Raw genomic sequence first — 16,959 nt, forward strand, 5'->3', positions numbered from 1 at the left:
ATCGGTAATAGCGATTTCAGTGTGTGCATTTATTGTTCATAGTGGTGTGAAATGTGGTTGGGGTACGACCGACAACCCGTCGGGGCGAATTTCGCAGTGGGGTACTCAAAATTTGAAGAATTTAACCCTCGCATGTGTAGGGGGGGTCGGATGGACCCCCCCATGGTTTTTCGCGAATAACTCGCGTAAAAAGCCGCCGATCGCGACGAAACTTTAAGTACCCTCGCATTGATCAATTTGACACCTACCCTGAAAATTTCATGACCCTGACCCAAATGACCTTTGACCTGTGACCTCTTTTCCGAGACCATGTTTGGCCGGAATCGCGATTCGGCGTACGTCGGCTAGCATTAGCCGCGCGTTTGCAAGCTTTTCGTGGTTTCAAACGTTCAAACATGTGATTTGATGTTGCTCCCATGCATTAGGGTGGGTGTTAAGGTCACCTGAAGGTCAGGTCAGGTCATTGACCTTTGGTGACCTCGGGTGACCTCGGTTCACTTTTTCGAGTTTTACATGTTTCTAGGCTAGTTTTTTGAGCTGAATTCGAATTTAGCAACCATTTGAACATTTAGGAAGTAGTTTTGGTGCCTTCGTAACATGTTACGAAGCTGGCAGAGGCGGTTGACACGTACTACGAATACCCGTCACGACGCCTACTGATTGACCTCACCTGACCTGACCCGACCTGGTCTAAATGCTTAAAGACATCATCTGTGATCAAAACTAACACGATATTCGTGATCAGCACCCCGAAAAACCCCTTGGCAGCAACACATTACGACTTTCTAATAGGTCCCGATTTTCCCGACTTTGGGTCATTGACCTGACCTGGAAGGTCAACCAATGACCTAGGACCTTAAAATTGGGTATCATCGGCTTCCTCTCGTCACGGGCAACACGCTCGATTTTTCCGCGAAGCTCTAGCTCGATCAGGGGCCAAACGGCAAGGGGGGTCCAACCGACCCCCCCCCCCCCCCCCCTACACATTAGAAGCTGGAAAACGCCGCACACATGCGAGGGTTAAGACGTTTCCATGAGTTTTTAAGGTATGGATAAGTTCTAAAAATCCGGTTCTCCTTATCTGGGCCATTAACTCCATACGGTCCAGGAAAGCTGGCACTACCTTTAAAAATTGGCCCAGTTTGATCGGCCAATGGGATGCAATGATGGCGCGCCCAAAAGTTTGCCCATGAGCACTGACGACCTCTTTCATGTGGTACAAAAGGGTGGTCGTTATTTGTCCCTAGGCCGCACGTGGCAGGTGGCACGTGGCACCCCACCTCGAGTGACCACGTGCACTCTCAATGTAAGGCGTTTTGGCCATAACTTTGCCTTTTATGGGCCGATTTAGACGAAACTTGTAACATTGATGCATTAAAATGACCTGCACCACATACGGCGCAACGAATACAACAAAATGTGCGTCATTTTTGTCTCTAGTGCGCTACTTTAGCTAAAGTGGCTAAAGTTAAGGAATATTACGTCTGTATATTTCGACTGGCCGATTTCTTCGAAACTTGCAACGGTAGTGCACAAAACCAGGGTGCGCCACATATGAATCGAGGCATAAAATAGGCTGTTGTGCGCCATTATTGTCTCTATTGCGCCATTAACACGCGCACCGACGGGGGGAGGCGAATATCGGCCCCCCTTGAGGTTTTTCGCGAATAGCGGGAAAACCGCGGCGCATAGCGCCGCAAAATTTGGTACGGCTATTCTCTCATCAATTTTACACATGGTGTGCAAGTTTGAACCTCCTAACTTTTAACCCTCGCCCCGTGGGGGGGGGGGGCATTTTGGCCCCCCCCCCTGTGGTAGCGCCGCCAAATTTTCAGTACCTTCCCGGGCATCAATTTGACACCTTCACACCAAATTTCAAGTCTTAGGTCACCTTAGGTCAGGAGTTATCCCTCGCGGGCCCGGGGGGGGCGTTTTTCGCCCCCCTGGCGAATATTTGCGATAACTCCCGAACGCTTAGGGATAGGAAGGCGAAACTTTCAGTACATTTTCTCCCATCAATTTGACATCTTCTGAAGTAAAAAATTTGGACCTAGCCCCCTTGATGACGTCACAAGGTCCATTTTTCTAGACCCCTGCACGGCAAACTTCGGCGTCACAGACGCAAACTTCAAATAGCTGCTAAAAATAGAGTTTTAGAGATAAAGACAAATTACGAGCACGGCTGTGTAGCGTTTGACCTAGAAAAAAAATAGAAAAATAGTTTTGGTGACCTGAGGTCAGAGGTCAGGTCAACGACCCCGAAATGTGGTTTTAGTTTTTCGCAAATAACTTCGACAAAAATGGTCCTAGAGCTACGGCAGTGGTACCATCGCATTCGCCTTGTCAAGCCGCGTCGAATGATATATATTTTGTTCGGAAAAGGTCAAGTTTCATGTTGACCTCATGTGACCTCGAATGACCTCTGGTTGACCTTGACACATGAAAGGTCGTTTATGATGGATTTGTACCCGCTGATCACGAATCTGGCATCTATTTTCCTCTAAGGCTTCATTTAGAGCTTCCGGATGGCAAAATTGTCTTATTTATTATTACTAACTTGAATCAGTGAAATAGCCTCTAGCAGGGATACTCTTCTGTGACCTTGACCTTTGAGCAGCCTTGTATTGTAAGATGAACCACAAATAGGGAACTGATAAGCCTCAAAACATTTCAAAACATCTTGGAACTTAGCACGCAAGATGTGCGAAAAAGTGCCAAGTTTGAGGTCATTTTTGAGCGTGACCTTGACCTTGACCTTTAATTTAGAGCACATTTTCAGAATCCTTAGATTCTCTTCTTTCGTTTGACACTCAATTTGTTCGGTTTGATGCAGCCTGCCGTCCTCTAGAAGGCTTAATTTGATATCACTACACATGTGCCGGTTTTGGCCTTTGACCTTGACCTCTAACCTTGAAAATTGACCTGAGGTCAAAAATTTTAGGTGCATTAGAATCGTCTCGTAAGGACCTTTCGTTTGGTATCGCTTTTGTTTCCGTAGCTCCCTTATTTACGGAGTTAGACAGGGGGGGCGAAAACGCCCCCCCCCCGGGCTGCGGTGGTTGGGATTACCCCCCGGGGCCGGCCGGGTTATTGAGGTCAAACTGAGGTCATGTTCGAGCAAAAATGAGCAAAAAACATGCAATCTTGAAACGCTCACCAAATCTACAGTTATCAAGCAATTTCAAAGTTCTTTTTATGGTCTAGTGCACAAAAAGCGGCGCTACAAAACTGCTATCTCGGATTTTCAAAATTTGGGTTTTTGACCCAAAAAAAAATAAAAATTGAGAAAAAAAACGGAAAAACGAATTTAGAAAAAAAAAACGGAAAATATGTAATAGTCCCTGCGCTCTTCTATATACATACCAAATTTCAGATCGATATCTCGTTTTTTGGCCAAGTTATAGCGAAAAAACTGTTCAAAAATGATGACGTCAAATTTTCGAACTCAATTTTTAGCGATTCTAGACGACGTACGGCAAAACAAAGACCACCATTGAACTCCCCGTGACGAGCTGCATCGATTCGATACCCATTTTTTGCAAAAATATTAACATTGAAATTTGACCTAATTTGACCTGACCTTGACCTGACCTTGACCTGACCTTGACCTGATCTTGACCAAAACTTGACCTAAGCTGGCCCCAAAGGCTGCCTGACCCACATAATCGCATTTGCCATGTAAAATGGGACATAAAACATGTATCACACGACACTTTCATATTGTGACCCCCAGTGACCTGACCTCTTAGACCTGACCTGGTATCAGTGACCTCAAATAGCAAAATATGTGTTTGAAGAATATTTCCCCATCGATGATTTTCAATAAAATGCATTTTACTCGATTTTACAACGCATTTCTTGAAATGCCTGTAAACGGTGAAAATTCGACCTTTGACCTGACCTGTGACGTCATCGGTTTGACCTGGGTCAATAAAATTGGGTCACAAGGTAGTTCCCTGATAGGGCTATCCAACACCGTTTGCCGTTTGTCGCTAGGTTGCGTGGTTCTCGAGATCTTAGGGGGGCCAAAATGCCCCCCCCCCAACGGGGCGCGTTGCTTGGCAGATCCCAACGGGGCGCGGGTTAAGGTCAGGTCACCAGGTCACATTGAATGACCCAACCTCAAGTCGCTTTTTTGCAACTTTGTCACCGTGCCAGAGCTACAGTAGATGTCGGAGGCCTTTGAAGGTCGCAGGATGTTAATAGGTAAAGTAGTAGCTACAATTTTTTTATCTCGGAATTTTGATATCGGTGACCTAAGGTCAGTCAGGTCAATTTCTCGACCTCCCCATTATAAGTCAATGGGGGAAAATCAACTCCCTGTTTTTACCACTAAAACGGGTCGGAATGGCCCCATATACCATACATGACTTCATATACGATCAACCGACACTACCTTGAGGTCTGTTTTGCTATTGGACAGCTGTAAGGTCATGTGACGTCATCAAAGGTCACCAAAGGTTTTTTGCCAATAACTCCGTACAGGAACAAGATACAGCCGCGCAGATGGTCTCATTGTGTTCAGCTGGTCAAGACGCATCAAATGATATACATGATGACCTCGAGGTCACGTGACCTGAGGTCAACCTTTGACCTTGACGTTTCGAGATCAACGTATATATCATTCGATGCGGATTGACGAGAGGATCACGATGGTGCCCTTCGATTGTTCCTATCTTGACTAATCCGAAAGTTATTCGAGAAAAACTCTCTCCATATCTAGCGCCGCCATTTTGACTTTTTGACCCCTGTGACGTCATCTTTGACATGACCTGAAAATGACCTCAGTAAAAATTGTAGACCATTTTTAAAAATGTAGACAGGCGGTCATCCGCCCCCCCCCCCTGTGTTGGTACGAAGTTGGCGCAGACCCCCGTCGGTGCGCGGGTAAGTGCCTAAATGGGCTAAAATTAAGGAATCTTTTATCAGTTTCATGTATTAATAAATTACTGTCAGGTACGCATATACATACATGTAACGCCTCGCGTCACTTTGGTCTTAATTGCGTTGGCGTTTCGGGCGTGCGTTTTGCGCGCGTTGTTTGCGTTTTGCGGCGGACGGGCGTTTTTGCTGTGTTTGTGCTTAGCGGCGGCCGGGCGGTTGATGCGGGCGTTTTTGCGTCCTTTTCTATGTGAGGTTTGTTTTCTGTTTGCGGCGGCCGGGCGTTTTTTTGCTGTGTTTGCGTTTGGGGGCTGGCGGGCGATTTTTAGGCGTTTTCGGTTGGTGGTTAGCGTGCGTGCGATGCGGGCGGTTTATTTTTTTGCGGCGTTTTTTTGCGTTTTTTTGCGGTTTGCGTGGGCGATTTTTTCGACGTATGCGTTGGCGTTTCGGGCGTGCGTTTTGCACGTTTTGCGGTGTTTGCGTTCTGCGGCGGGCGGGCATTTTGTGCTTTTTGCAGTGTTTGTGTTTGGCGGCGGGCGTGCGGGCGATGCGGGCGTTTTTTTGCGTCGTTTGCGGTGTTCAATTTGTTGGCGGTTGGTGGCGGTTGGGCGCTTTATAGGCGTTTTCAGTTGGCGGTTAGCGTGCGTGCGATGCGGGTGGTTTTGCGTTTTTTTGCGGTTCGCGGCTGGCGGGCATTTATTTGTTTTTTCTTGCGATATTTGCGTTGGCGTTTCCGGCGTGCGTTTTGCACGTTTTGCGGTGTTGGCGTTTTGCGGCGGGCGGACGTTTTTCGCAATTCAAAGTCCCAACCTTCGGGCCGCAGCGCTGCTCGAAAAGCGCTGCCCTCGAGTACAGTGGCTAATGTTTGTGTAGCATGTAGGTAGCATGGCACATATATGTCGGCTGAATAGTTATCATTGAAGCTGATACGTTATGTGCTATGTTTCACCATTCACCAATCACCATTCAGAAGTAATAGTACGCGTTTCCTCAACATATTCTCACCGGTAACGTATAGCGTCCTCAGTGACGTCGGCAGCAGCTGCAGCCACCGCCCCGTTCCGAAGGACGGGACCCTGACGGTCAGCTCCTCCAAGCGGGGAAGACTCTGCAGGAGCGCCGTCAGCTGATCCTCGCCAAGGGCTGACGGAGCGTCGAGCTTCGTCATGGTTACAAGGCCGAGCGCCTCTCTAAGCGTTTTAAATACACTGGCGATCGATGGCTGGGGCTCCGTCTGTACTGTGACGTCATTGACTGTCGATGATTGGGGCTCCGTCTGTACTATGACGTCATCGGCCATTTTTCTAGCTCTACTGAAAAAAAGAACAGAAGTCGATAAATCTACTGATCAGGCATAACAATTCCGCATTTATTGTCGGCTCATTTGATATTTCGATATACATTTCCATATCATCGTCGTCAGTCATGGTATCGTCAAATCTAATCGGTTGCATAAAATCGTTCAAAGTTGATTTGATACGACTCTGAACGATTTGATACGACCGATTAGATTTTGTGACACGATTGCTGATGAAGACATGTAAATACGTGCGGGATATAATGCCCCAAACTAACCAACTGTATACAGATTGCAGGACGTCTGTCGAAAACTGGAACAATACGATCGAGACTAAACCGCTGACTTGCAAAAGATAGTACGAATTCAAGACATGTTTCTTTAATTGCGCGGAAATTACAAGAACAAGTTACTCGACCTTCAAAGACCTGGTGATGTTTTATTTCTTACACCTTCTACAATGAAAGTTTACTTCTCACCATGACAGCTCTCCGAAATCTCTCAGCCCCCACAGCCACCCCTGCTGCCTCCCAGTCTCACCCCTGGGGACGGCCGGATGGCGCCGCTCGCCGGCGGACCTCCTGCCGCAGATCCTCCACCACGGTCTGGCGAGTGGTCCGCTCTTCGATAACTGCCTGCTCCAGGCGGACCACCGCACCGGCCACCACTTTGCTCAGTGAGGCCATCTCCCGGCGAAGGGCGGCCAGGTCTTCACGCACATCTGTCATCTCCATCTGGAATGCAGAATTACAGTTTTTTTTTCGTTTCTACTCATCATATAAAGGTGACATGGTGCGTAGTGTTACGTGGCACGCATTACGTCATGTCTTGCAGCTTTGTGTCTAATCACGTCACAAAACGACATGTCGTATCGTATTACGACATGTTTTGTCATGCAACCCGCATTGTTGCATATCAGGCAAACAAGCTTGGCAGGCAGGCAGACAGGTCTTAGGTAACAATGCAGAAATTTACGATCGTTTCTAGTGTTTTGCAAAAAAAAGAGATAATAAAGAAACGTTATTACTACGTATGTTTACCCTTGGCCGGGCATTTTTCATAACGCGGACGGTGAGGGTAGAGGGGCTGGTACGACCCCTGGCGATTACCTCCTAATGCACTTAGAAACACCAGCTGTATAGGGTGTTTAGGATGGATAGGATGTATAAGATACAGACAGTCACACAGCAGGACTGACACAGTCACACAGCAGTACCTCGGCTAAGGAATTTCGACTGGGGAGATGGGGACAAACCCGACTCCACAATGTCATATTATACCACCTAATATACACCGTATAAGCGGACCTTCACACCACACCTAACATACATACCATATACCGTAGGTAAAGGTATACCAAAATCCTGCCTAATCAGTTATGCATACCTAAACATGTCTAAACAAACTTCTACCAAAGGTTTGGAGGCCAGCGTAGGGCCCTCAGAAGCCGAAGTCGAGCCGTCGGAGGCTAGCATGGTCATTTAGAGTCCGCTTTGGGACCTTCGTGGGGCCCAAAGAAGTCAGTGCGTAGCCCTTTTAGACCAGCGTGGGGTAATATAAGGGCAGCGTGGGTTCCTCTAAGACGAGCGGCGTGGGGTCTTCTGAGGCCAGATTGGGGCCCACTGGGAACAGCTCAGCTTGGGGCTATCTAAGGACAATGTAGGCCCTCTTAGGTTAACGTGGGGCCCCCTGTCCTCTGAAGTTTAAGGTTGGAGCTGGGACCTCAGAGGCTGGCGTTGGGCCATCAGAGGCCACCTCGAGGGCCTCGACGGTCAGACTGTAGCTCTTATGCATGTTTAACCCACGAGCCGCTGGGGGGGGGGGGGGGGGCATAAAATTGCCCCCCCCCCTTTACGTTCTGTGGAATATCTCCGAAACCTGATAAGCTACTAATGTGAAACTCAACGTAGTTTCAAATGACTACCTAGGCAATGTTTGAGCAAATTCTGGTGGTTGTAGCACTTAAGATGACGTCACAGTGACTCATAAGATATTGTCGTTTTCCGATACGGACCGTTTCTGATGTCGCTGAGCATGAAACTCAACTGTAAATGAACTAGACAGCACCTGCTCTCATCCTGAAACACCTAAGTACACTTCCATCTAGTTCCTGACCAATAATCGGCCCTTTATATACGGTCCCATATTTCTGATATATCGTGAGGAAACTGAGAGTCGCAAATCTATAATTTTACTTATGACGTCACTGTGACGTCATTTCAGATGAGATCGACACTGTGCCGGCTGCTTAGATGTAGGCAGCCGGATAAGTGTCACGTGATTATGTCACGTTCTGTGTTATTTGTGTTGTGTGTGATAGTGAGTGAAAAATAGAGATTAGCATCACGCCACATGGTGTCAGAAGTGAAAGTATCTTATTTGTAAATATTTTGTATTTTTCACATAGACCTGAAATGATAAACTTTCGATTGGAACAAAATAACTGATATACTTTCATGCAATCACTGCTATGGCCAACTTGCCTCTGCCAGGTCCGTTAAAACTGAGACAAAACCACGATAATTTAGACACAACATGGAAGCTATGGCATCGACAGTGGAAAAACTACTCCATTGCCACAGGCTTACAAGAGAAGCCAGATGAGGTACAGGTTGCCACATTCCTGACGTGCATCGGTCCGGAGGCTCTGCTGATATTGGATGGTCTGTGCACAAGTGAAGAAGAACAGGCATCCGTGTCTTCGGTCGTAGCAAAGTTCCAAGCCTACTGCGTGGTCAAACCAAACGAAACGTACGAACGGTACAAGTTTAACATACGTAAGCAAGAAAACCAGGAGAAGGTGGACGAATACGTTACAAGCCTGAGACAACTAGCAAAAACATGCAACTTTGGATCCCTGGAGGAAAGTCTAATCCGAGACCGGGTGATTATCGGTATACAAGACGACAACGTCAGACGAAGGCTTCTACAAGAAAATGAGTTGACAAATACTTCAAGTACCAAAGACGAGACTAGTCTCCAGGTGGACGCGTCTCAAGAGGGGCTTGGTGCGTGTCTAATGCAATGCGGTCAGCCAGTCGCCTATGCCTCTCGAACGCTCACCAACGCTGAGAGACACTATGCCCAAATCGAAAAAGAAATGCTCGCGATTGTCTACGGACTGAACAAGTTCGAACGGTACACCTTGGGAAGAGAGGTGACAATACAGTCGGACCACAAGCCATTGGAACAGATCCAGCTCAAAAGCCTCGCTGAAACACCGAAACGCTTGCAACGGATGATGCTAGCGGTGCAGAAATTCGACTTCCATATAGAGTACAAAAGGGGAGTTGACATGCATCTAGCCGATACACTTAGCAGAGCTCAGCTCCCGGATACGAACACGGAACATCTGGATGAAATATACTATGCTTCACTTGGAAGATGCCAAGAAGAAGCTAACATAGAACAACTGGAGATAGAAGACTACCTGCCGATATCTGACAAAACGGCTATTTTCCTGAGAACAGAGTCAGAAAACGACATGGAAGCATGCACACTCGCAGAACTCATCAGCAAAGGATGGCCAAAACATAAAAGTGATGTACCGATGGAAGCACGCAGGTATTTCGATCTCAGGAGCACGTTATCTGTCAACAAGGGAGTAATATTTAAAGGTGATCGAATTTTCGTACCTGTCAGCGCAAGGCCCAGCATGCCCCGCTCAGAACTACCTGTATCAGGAACCCGTGTGCGCCGGCTGTCACCTCGGCGACCCTGTGTCTGATGGCGGAGAGGAGGGGTGTGCTGCGCCGTGAGGGGAGATCGCCGGCCTTCCGCGCACTTGACAGGAGGGTGAGGGCGGCGATCCGGCGCGACTGCCGGGCGGACATGGGGGCGAGACTGCGTGATAAAGGTAGCAGTTCTCTTTATCGCATTGTCCGCCCGCTGGTCGCCAGTAAGCGAAGTGACACCGCAACCCTCCCCACCGCCACACCTGATGAAATGAACTCATATTTTGTCGACGTCGGCCCACGTGTCGCGGCTAGCCTGGCTGGCTCCGGGGTGCCGCCCGACGTTCCGTGCCGCCTGCCGCGTGTTGATGCGTGTGGTTTTCGGGTCGCCGAGGTGACATTGGCGGAGCTGCGGGGGGTGGTGTTCTCGATGAAGCGTTCCGGTGCGTGTGGACCTGACGGCGTCTGTATTCGCATCCTGCTCCTTTCTTTCGAAGCCATTGGTCCCATCCTGCTCCATGTTGTCAATGCCTGTCTTTCCACCTGTGACTATCCCGATTCTTGGAAGCACTCCCTTGTCCATCCCATTTTCAAGTCCGGTGATCCTGATCTGATCTCCAACTACCGTCCTATTTCGATCGTCCCCACCATAGCCAAAGTTGTCGAGCGCCTAGTGCACCGACAACTTTCCGCCTACATGTGTGACAATCACCTCCTTTCCTCATCCCAACACGGTTTCCGTTCTCTCCATTCCACCGAAACCGCTCTGCTCTCTGTAACCAACCGCACTTTTTCCAACATGGACCGTGGTCTCATCTCCCTCCTCTGCCTTCTGGACCTCAGTAAATGCTTTGACGTCATTCCGCACTCACTGCTAATTTCCAAGCTCCAGCTCTATGGTATCCACCCGACCTGGTTTTCGTCCTACCTTACCGGTCATACTCAGTCTGTCTGCATCTCTTCTCCTTCCGGTGGCAGAGTGGTTTCGAAGCCCCTTCCTAACACCATTGGTGTCTTCCAAGGATCAGCCCTCGGTCCTCTGTTATTCACCATTTTCGCCAACGACCTCAGTCTGCACGCGCCGGGCGCTCATGTGACCCAGTACGCTGACGATACCCAAATCTATCTCCGATACCAAACAAAACCTTCCTAACCTTATCCAACGCATGGAGTCTACTCTCACCTCCTTGGCATCGTGGTTCCATGCCCACGGACTTAAACTCAACACATCCAAAACGGAAATCCTCCTCCTTGGCACCCGACAGAATACCAGAGATCTCCCTCCTGTCAGCGTACGGGTCGGTGGCGGGACCGTTCAGGAGAGCCCACATGTTAAAAACCTGGGGGTCATTTTTGACCGCCACCTTACGTGGGATGCCCATGTCAATGACGTGGTGCGCAGATGTGTCGGCCTCCTGATCGGTCTCCGCCACCTGAGGCGCCTCCTCCCGCGGCGGGCGCTTCTTACAATCGTGCAGGGCCTGGTCGTCTCGCGCGTGAGATATTGTCTGTCTGTGTACGGGAACGGCTCCGCGGCTAACGACTTAAGACTGTTAAAGGTTGTGAATTTTGCCACCAGAGTAGTAGCCGGTCTCCGCAGATACGATCATGTGTCTCGCGCGCGGGGCGACCTGGGCCTGCACACACCGCGCCAGATGTGTGACGCGCAGACTGCGATTGTGGCACACAGGGTGCGTGCCCTGGGGGAGCCCGAGGAGCTCGCCTCACTGTTCGTTTCATTCGCTGATGCACGACAGTGTGATCGTTCTACCAGACAGGACGGGGACCTGCGTCCGCCAGCCACCAGAACAGCGGCCGGGCGGCGAGGTTTTGCCTACCGAGCTGCATCGCTTTTAAACTCTCTACCTAATGATGTGACACGGCTCGAGCCATCAGCTTTTAAGCAGGCTGCAAAACGTATATTTTATTCGGAGTGAGTGTGCGTGGGTTTGGTGTTACGGGTGTGTGTATGTGTGGGTGTGAGTGTGTTGCTGAGCCAGACGATTGTTATGTTCTACCTTGTACCATTTTGACTCTCCCAACCGTTTTATTGATTGACAATGGACACGTAATAGCCACTCTGTTGTGGAGTGTCTGCTGAAGTGAATATAATACATGCTGGAACGCGTGCACTTGTCGCATGCTGGAGTGCAAACGTGCATGCGTAGAGCAAGAGAAGCCCTGTACTGGCCAAACATGAACGATGACATAAAAGACTATGTCTCCAAATGTGCAGCATGTGCGGCTTATCAGCCAGCCCAACAGAAAGAGACACTCATATCCTACAAAGTACCAGCAAGACCATGGGAGAGGATCGGCTGTGACCTCATGGAGTTTGCAGGCTGGTCATATCTAGTCACTGTAGATTACTATTCCGACTTCATAGAATGCGACAGAGTGCACAACAAGACCACGAAAGAAATCATCAGACTGCTAAAAGGACATATGGCACGCTATGGTATTCCAATGGAGCTCGTCAGCGACAATGGCCCTCCCTTCAACTCAAGGGATTTCAGGGAGTTCGCTGAGATGTACGAATTCAAACACACGACGAGTTCTCCCGGATATCCACAGTCTAACGGAAAGGCTGAAAACGCGGTGAAGCAAATGAAGAGAATGATGACAAGAACATGCGAGACAAAATCAGATCCATATCTAGCATTACTAGAAATGCGAAACCTACCGTCAGAAAATGTCGGCAGTTCCCCGGCGCAACGACTCATGGGACGGCGTACTCGAACTATGCTACCCATCCATGGAAAACTGCTCAATCCCGAAGTACCGCTTGGTGCAGAAAGGCGCCTTCAGGAAAGAAAAGAAAAGCAGCAGAAATATTATAACAGAACTGCAAAAGATCTCCCCCCCCCCATGCAGACCAGCACGCCGGTGCTGATGGCACCGAGACCCGGCCAGCAAAAATGGAGACCCGCCGTAGTTGTAAGTCGAGACAGCAACCGATCCTATGCAGTCAAAACAGAGGATGGACGAGTGTACCGAAGAAATCGACGTCATCTGCGGAAGTACAGCCCCTGTCAGGACACAACGGACTCGACAAAGAGAAGAGAAACCAGCGACGGAAGCTTGTACCTAAGAGTGCCACCACGCAAAGAGGCAGCAGCACCACCTCAGGTTTCCCGGAGAGGACCGGAACCTCAGATCACTGGGAACCAGAGATCTCGGTCACCGTATATGCTGAGGAGTAGGTCACATCAGAAATGAAAAACGGAGGATGTGCCGGCTGCTTAGATGTAGGCAGCCGGATAAGTGTCACGTGATTATGTCACGTTCTGTGTTATTTGTGTTGTGTGTGATAGTGAGTGAAAAATAGAGATTAGCATCACGCCACAGACACCAAATTTGGACACAACCTCGGCTAGGTATTCAGGAAGATATGTGCTTCTCTATCTCGTCGCGTTGCAATGATATCGTCGCAGAAGTAAAGGGGGCAGCTATATGCCCCCCCCCCCACAGTGGCCGGCGGGTGGCGCGGAGGCCCAGTGGCCGCCGGGTCCTTTAACCCGCGCCCCGTTGGGCTCTGCCGAGCAACGCGCCCGGTTGGGGGGGCCATTTTGGCCCCCCCCCCTAAGATCTCGAGAACCACGCAACCTAGCGACAAGCGGTAAACGGCGTTGGATAGCCCCAACGGGGAACTACCTTGTGACCCAATTTTATTGACCTAGGTCAAAGCGATGACGTCACAGGTCAGGTCAAAGGTCCAATTTTCACCGTTTACAGGCACTTCAAGAAATGCGTTGTAAAATCGAGTAAAATGCATTTCATTGAAAATCATCGATGGGGAAATGTTCTTCAAACACATATTTTGCTATTTGAGGTCACTGATACCAGGTCAGGTCACAGAGGTCAGGTCACGGGGGGGGGTCACAATATGAAAGTGTCGTGTGATACATGTTTTATGGTCCATTTTACATGACAAATGCGATTATATGGGTCAGGCAGCCTTTGGGGCCAGCTTAGATCACGTTTTGGTCAAGGTCAGGTCAAGGTCAGGTCAAAGTCAGGTCAAATTAGGTCAAATTTCAAAGTTGATATTTTTGCATAAAATGGGTATCGAATCGATGCAGCTCGTCACGGGGAGTTCAATGGTGGTCTTTGTTTTGCCGTACGTGGTCTAGAAGTGCTAAAAAGTGAGTTCAAAAATTTGACGTCATCATTTTTGAACAGTTTTTTCGCTATAACTTGGCCAAAAAACGAGATATCGATCTGAAATTTGGTATGTATATAGAAGAGCACTGGGACTATCACATATATTCCGGTTTTTTCGAAATTCGGAAAAATTTTGGATTTTTTCAAAGTTTTTCTAAAAAAATCAATTTTTTGATTTTTTTTTGTCAAAAACCAAAAAATTTGAAAATCCGAGATAGCAGTTTTGTAGCGCCGCTTTTTATCTACTAGACCATATAAAGAACTTTGAAATTGCTTGATAACTGTAGATTTGGTGAGCGTTTCAAGATTGCATGTTTTTTGCTCATTTTTGCTCGAACATGACCTCAGTTTGACCTCAATAACTCCTGACCTAAGGTGACCTAAGACTTGAAATTTGGTGTGAAGGTGTCAAATTGATGCCCGGGAAGGTACTGAAAATTTGGCGGCGCTGCGCGCCGCCGTTTTCTTGCTATTTAGGAAAAACCACAGGGGGGGCCAAAATGCCCCCCCCAATGGGGCGAGGGTTAAACATGGATTACACGACACTTTTATATTGTGGTCCTCAGTGACCTGACCTCTGTTACCTGACCTGGTATCAGTGTCCTCAAATAGCAAAATATGTGTTTGACGCGCAATTCTTGCGCCCCTTCGGGGCGAGGGCCTTCGCCACAGTGGGGGTGCATATTAGAGTTGCAAAGTTTTCCCTATGGGCTGCTACCGGCACCGCCCCGCCCCACAAAAATTTTCTGGGATACCGGCATGCTACCACGCCCCAAGCAAAAACACCGCCAAATTACCGGCATACTAAAAACCTGCATTCTTGATTCTGGCTTACCCCTACATGAGATGCCACATTTTGGCAATTTCAGTTACCGCCCCACCCAGCAGCCACCCATTGTCCAACCAAAACTCCAGCAGCCTGATTTTGGCTGAGTTGCCCCCACAAATACCACAATTTTGAAACTCAATTCCAGTTTACAGCTGTTAAAATATCACCTGTAATCAAAGAGGTATTGCCTACAAAAAGCCTACACACATTCATCAAAAAAGCAAGGTCAAAAAGAGCTTGAATTACTGAAATGTGTTCCTGAAGACTGCACAGTGAGCAGCAATCAGATTTACCACAAGCGTTCTTATTTTCCACATTACCCTAAAATGAACTATAGCTAGTCATAAATCACAATATAAAAAACTACAGATTTGGCCATGTTCCTAACTGAGGAAGCGAGATCAACATCTGCTTTTTCCTATCCGCCATGGCTTGGCTCGTGAGTAAGATACGAATCATGTAAAAATATGTGTTAATAACTCACTTGTCCTGAGAAGTCACCAAATAATATGTATAAAAACGATATAATATCCTCTCCCATCTCAAACGCGGGAACAAACACAAGGATATAAAGGATCGAAACAGATGCGCCATAACACAGTTTTTAACCAGCTGGTTAAAACACTGCAAAAAAAAGTTTTAGGACTGCAAACTACTGCCTCGTGAATGATTTTTTGATAAAAATCATCCAACACGATATTAAAATTCAATAAAATCAACACTGTGAGTGTTATTCACTACTAGAAAATCCACTTCTCTTGAGTAATTCAACCAAAAGGGCATATGAATAAATATTACGTCATCAGCTTACATCTTTTTTTAGGGGACAGAGGATCTTAAAAGTCAACCCTTGGTTGCTTGATCAGCTGATCATATTGCGCCACTTTGTATTCATTTGGTGTGCATGTTGTGTTTTCTTGTAAAGATAAGACAAAATGCCAGTTTAATTCATTTTCATTTCATTTTGGGACTGAAGTTAGGATCAGGGCTTCCTAACACCTGCCTTTTCAGCTGGATTTTCAGTGTCAAATTCTTTGTAGAGTATCTCAGACCACATCTCAGGACTCAAGGCCAGTTTCCAAACAATGTGTTTTGTGTTGTTTTGATTCTGCCTTTTGCCTAGGGAATGTTGCCATTAACATTAATTTATTTTATTGTATTATACCTATTACCTACCATTAGACTTACTAATTGGTTGTGCTTTTGCAACATGAATGAGCATTCTTCCTTTGATAGACCAAAGTAGATTCTTGACAATTCTTATTAGAGCCAAACCTGTGAAATGCTGAGGCTCATGTATTGTGTACAAATACCCTTACCAATGAAACTTCTACCACAAAATGTATTTTGCAGTGGCTAAGATTGCTGTTATTACAATTCAATAGCCTCTTAGTGTCCAAAGTTTGAATCATATGCTGATAATTTTTTTGTGCAAAATAAAAAATACCGGCATGCTACCGGCAGGATATGCCAAATACCACGAAAAAACCTGCGGTAGTGAAAAATTACCGGCATGCCGGTAGTGCGGTAGGGAAATTTTGCAACTCTAGCCCGCGAGTTGCTGGGGGGGGGGGGCGTTAAACGCCCCCACTTTTTTCGCCGGGCCATAGCATAAAAACGGCGCGCCGCAGGCGCGCCAAATTTTGGGTACCTGTAGGGAATTGATTGAAGTTTATTGTGACAAAGTTTCAAAAAAATCGGTCGGAAAATTTTTGAGATATCGAGGTTTTAGTGACGTCATGATTTCTGAGTTCTCGACCAAAAACGGCATATGTTCAAAAATCATATAAAATCACAGAATAGACATACAGACATGCCGTAAACGCCATTAGACTACCAATACCATGATCAATCAAATGGCTATCTTCGATTATTGATTATCGTTCCGCATTTTCCATAATCTTGAACTGAATCTTGGCAATTTTTCGTGACTACTTCACGACCATGATACATGAATTTCTTAAATTGAACTTTTTGAGCCAAACACGTACACATATGATAAAATGAATGTCACCATCGTGTTCTACGCCCCAAATTACCTATAAAACATGTGTCACAGGCTGCGAATATCAGTTTTGATTTTCGGGGATATGTGCCTACCCGGTTGACATGAC

At 47.4% G+C, this 16,959-nt stretch overlaps 1 protein-coding gene across 1 annotated transcript in view; it reads right to left on the reverse strand.

Annotated features, from left to right (window-relative positions):
• The window catches only part of LOC122369759, a 54,483-nt gene that overhangs the window by 24,215 nt on the left and 13,309 nt on the right, over nucleotides 1-16,959 (reverse strand). Inside the window, exons 2-3 of the mRNA XM_043344724.1 lie at nucleotides 6,719-6,912; nucleotides 5,887-6,191 (exon numbers count right to left, since the gene is read on the reverse strand). Of these exons, the coding sequence (XP_043200659.1) occupies nucleotides 5,887-6,191; nucleotides 6,719-6,912 (499 nt within the window). The remainder of the gene's footprint in view (nucleotides 1-5,886; nucleotides 6,192-6,718; nucleotides 6,913-16,959) is intronic.

Source organism: Amphibalanus amphitrite, unplaced genomic scaffold (assembly GCF_019059575.1).
Source record: "Amphibalanus amphitrite isolate SeventyFive unplaced genomic scaffold, NRLGWU_Aamphi_draft 001069F_arrow, whole genome shotgun sequence".
Lineage (NCBI taxonomy): Eukaryota > Metazoa > Arthropoda > Thecostraca > Balanomorpha > Balanidae > Amphibalanus > Amphibalanus amphitrite.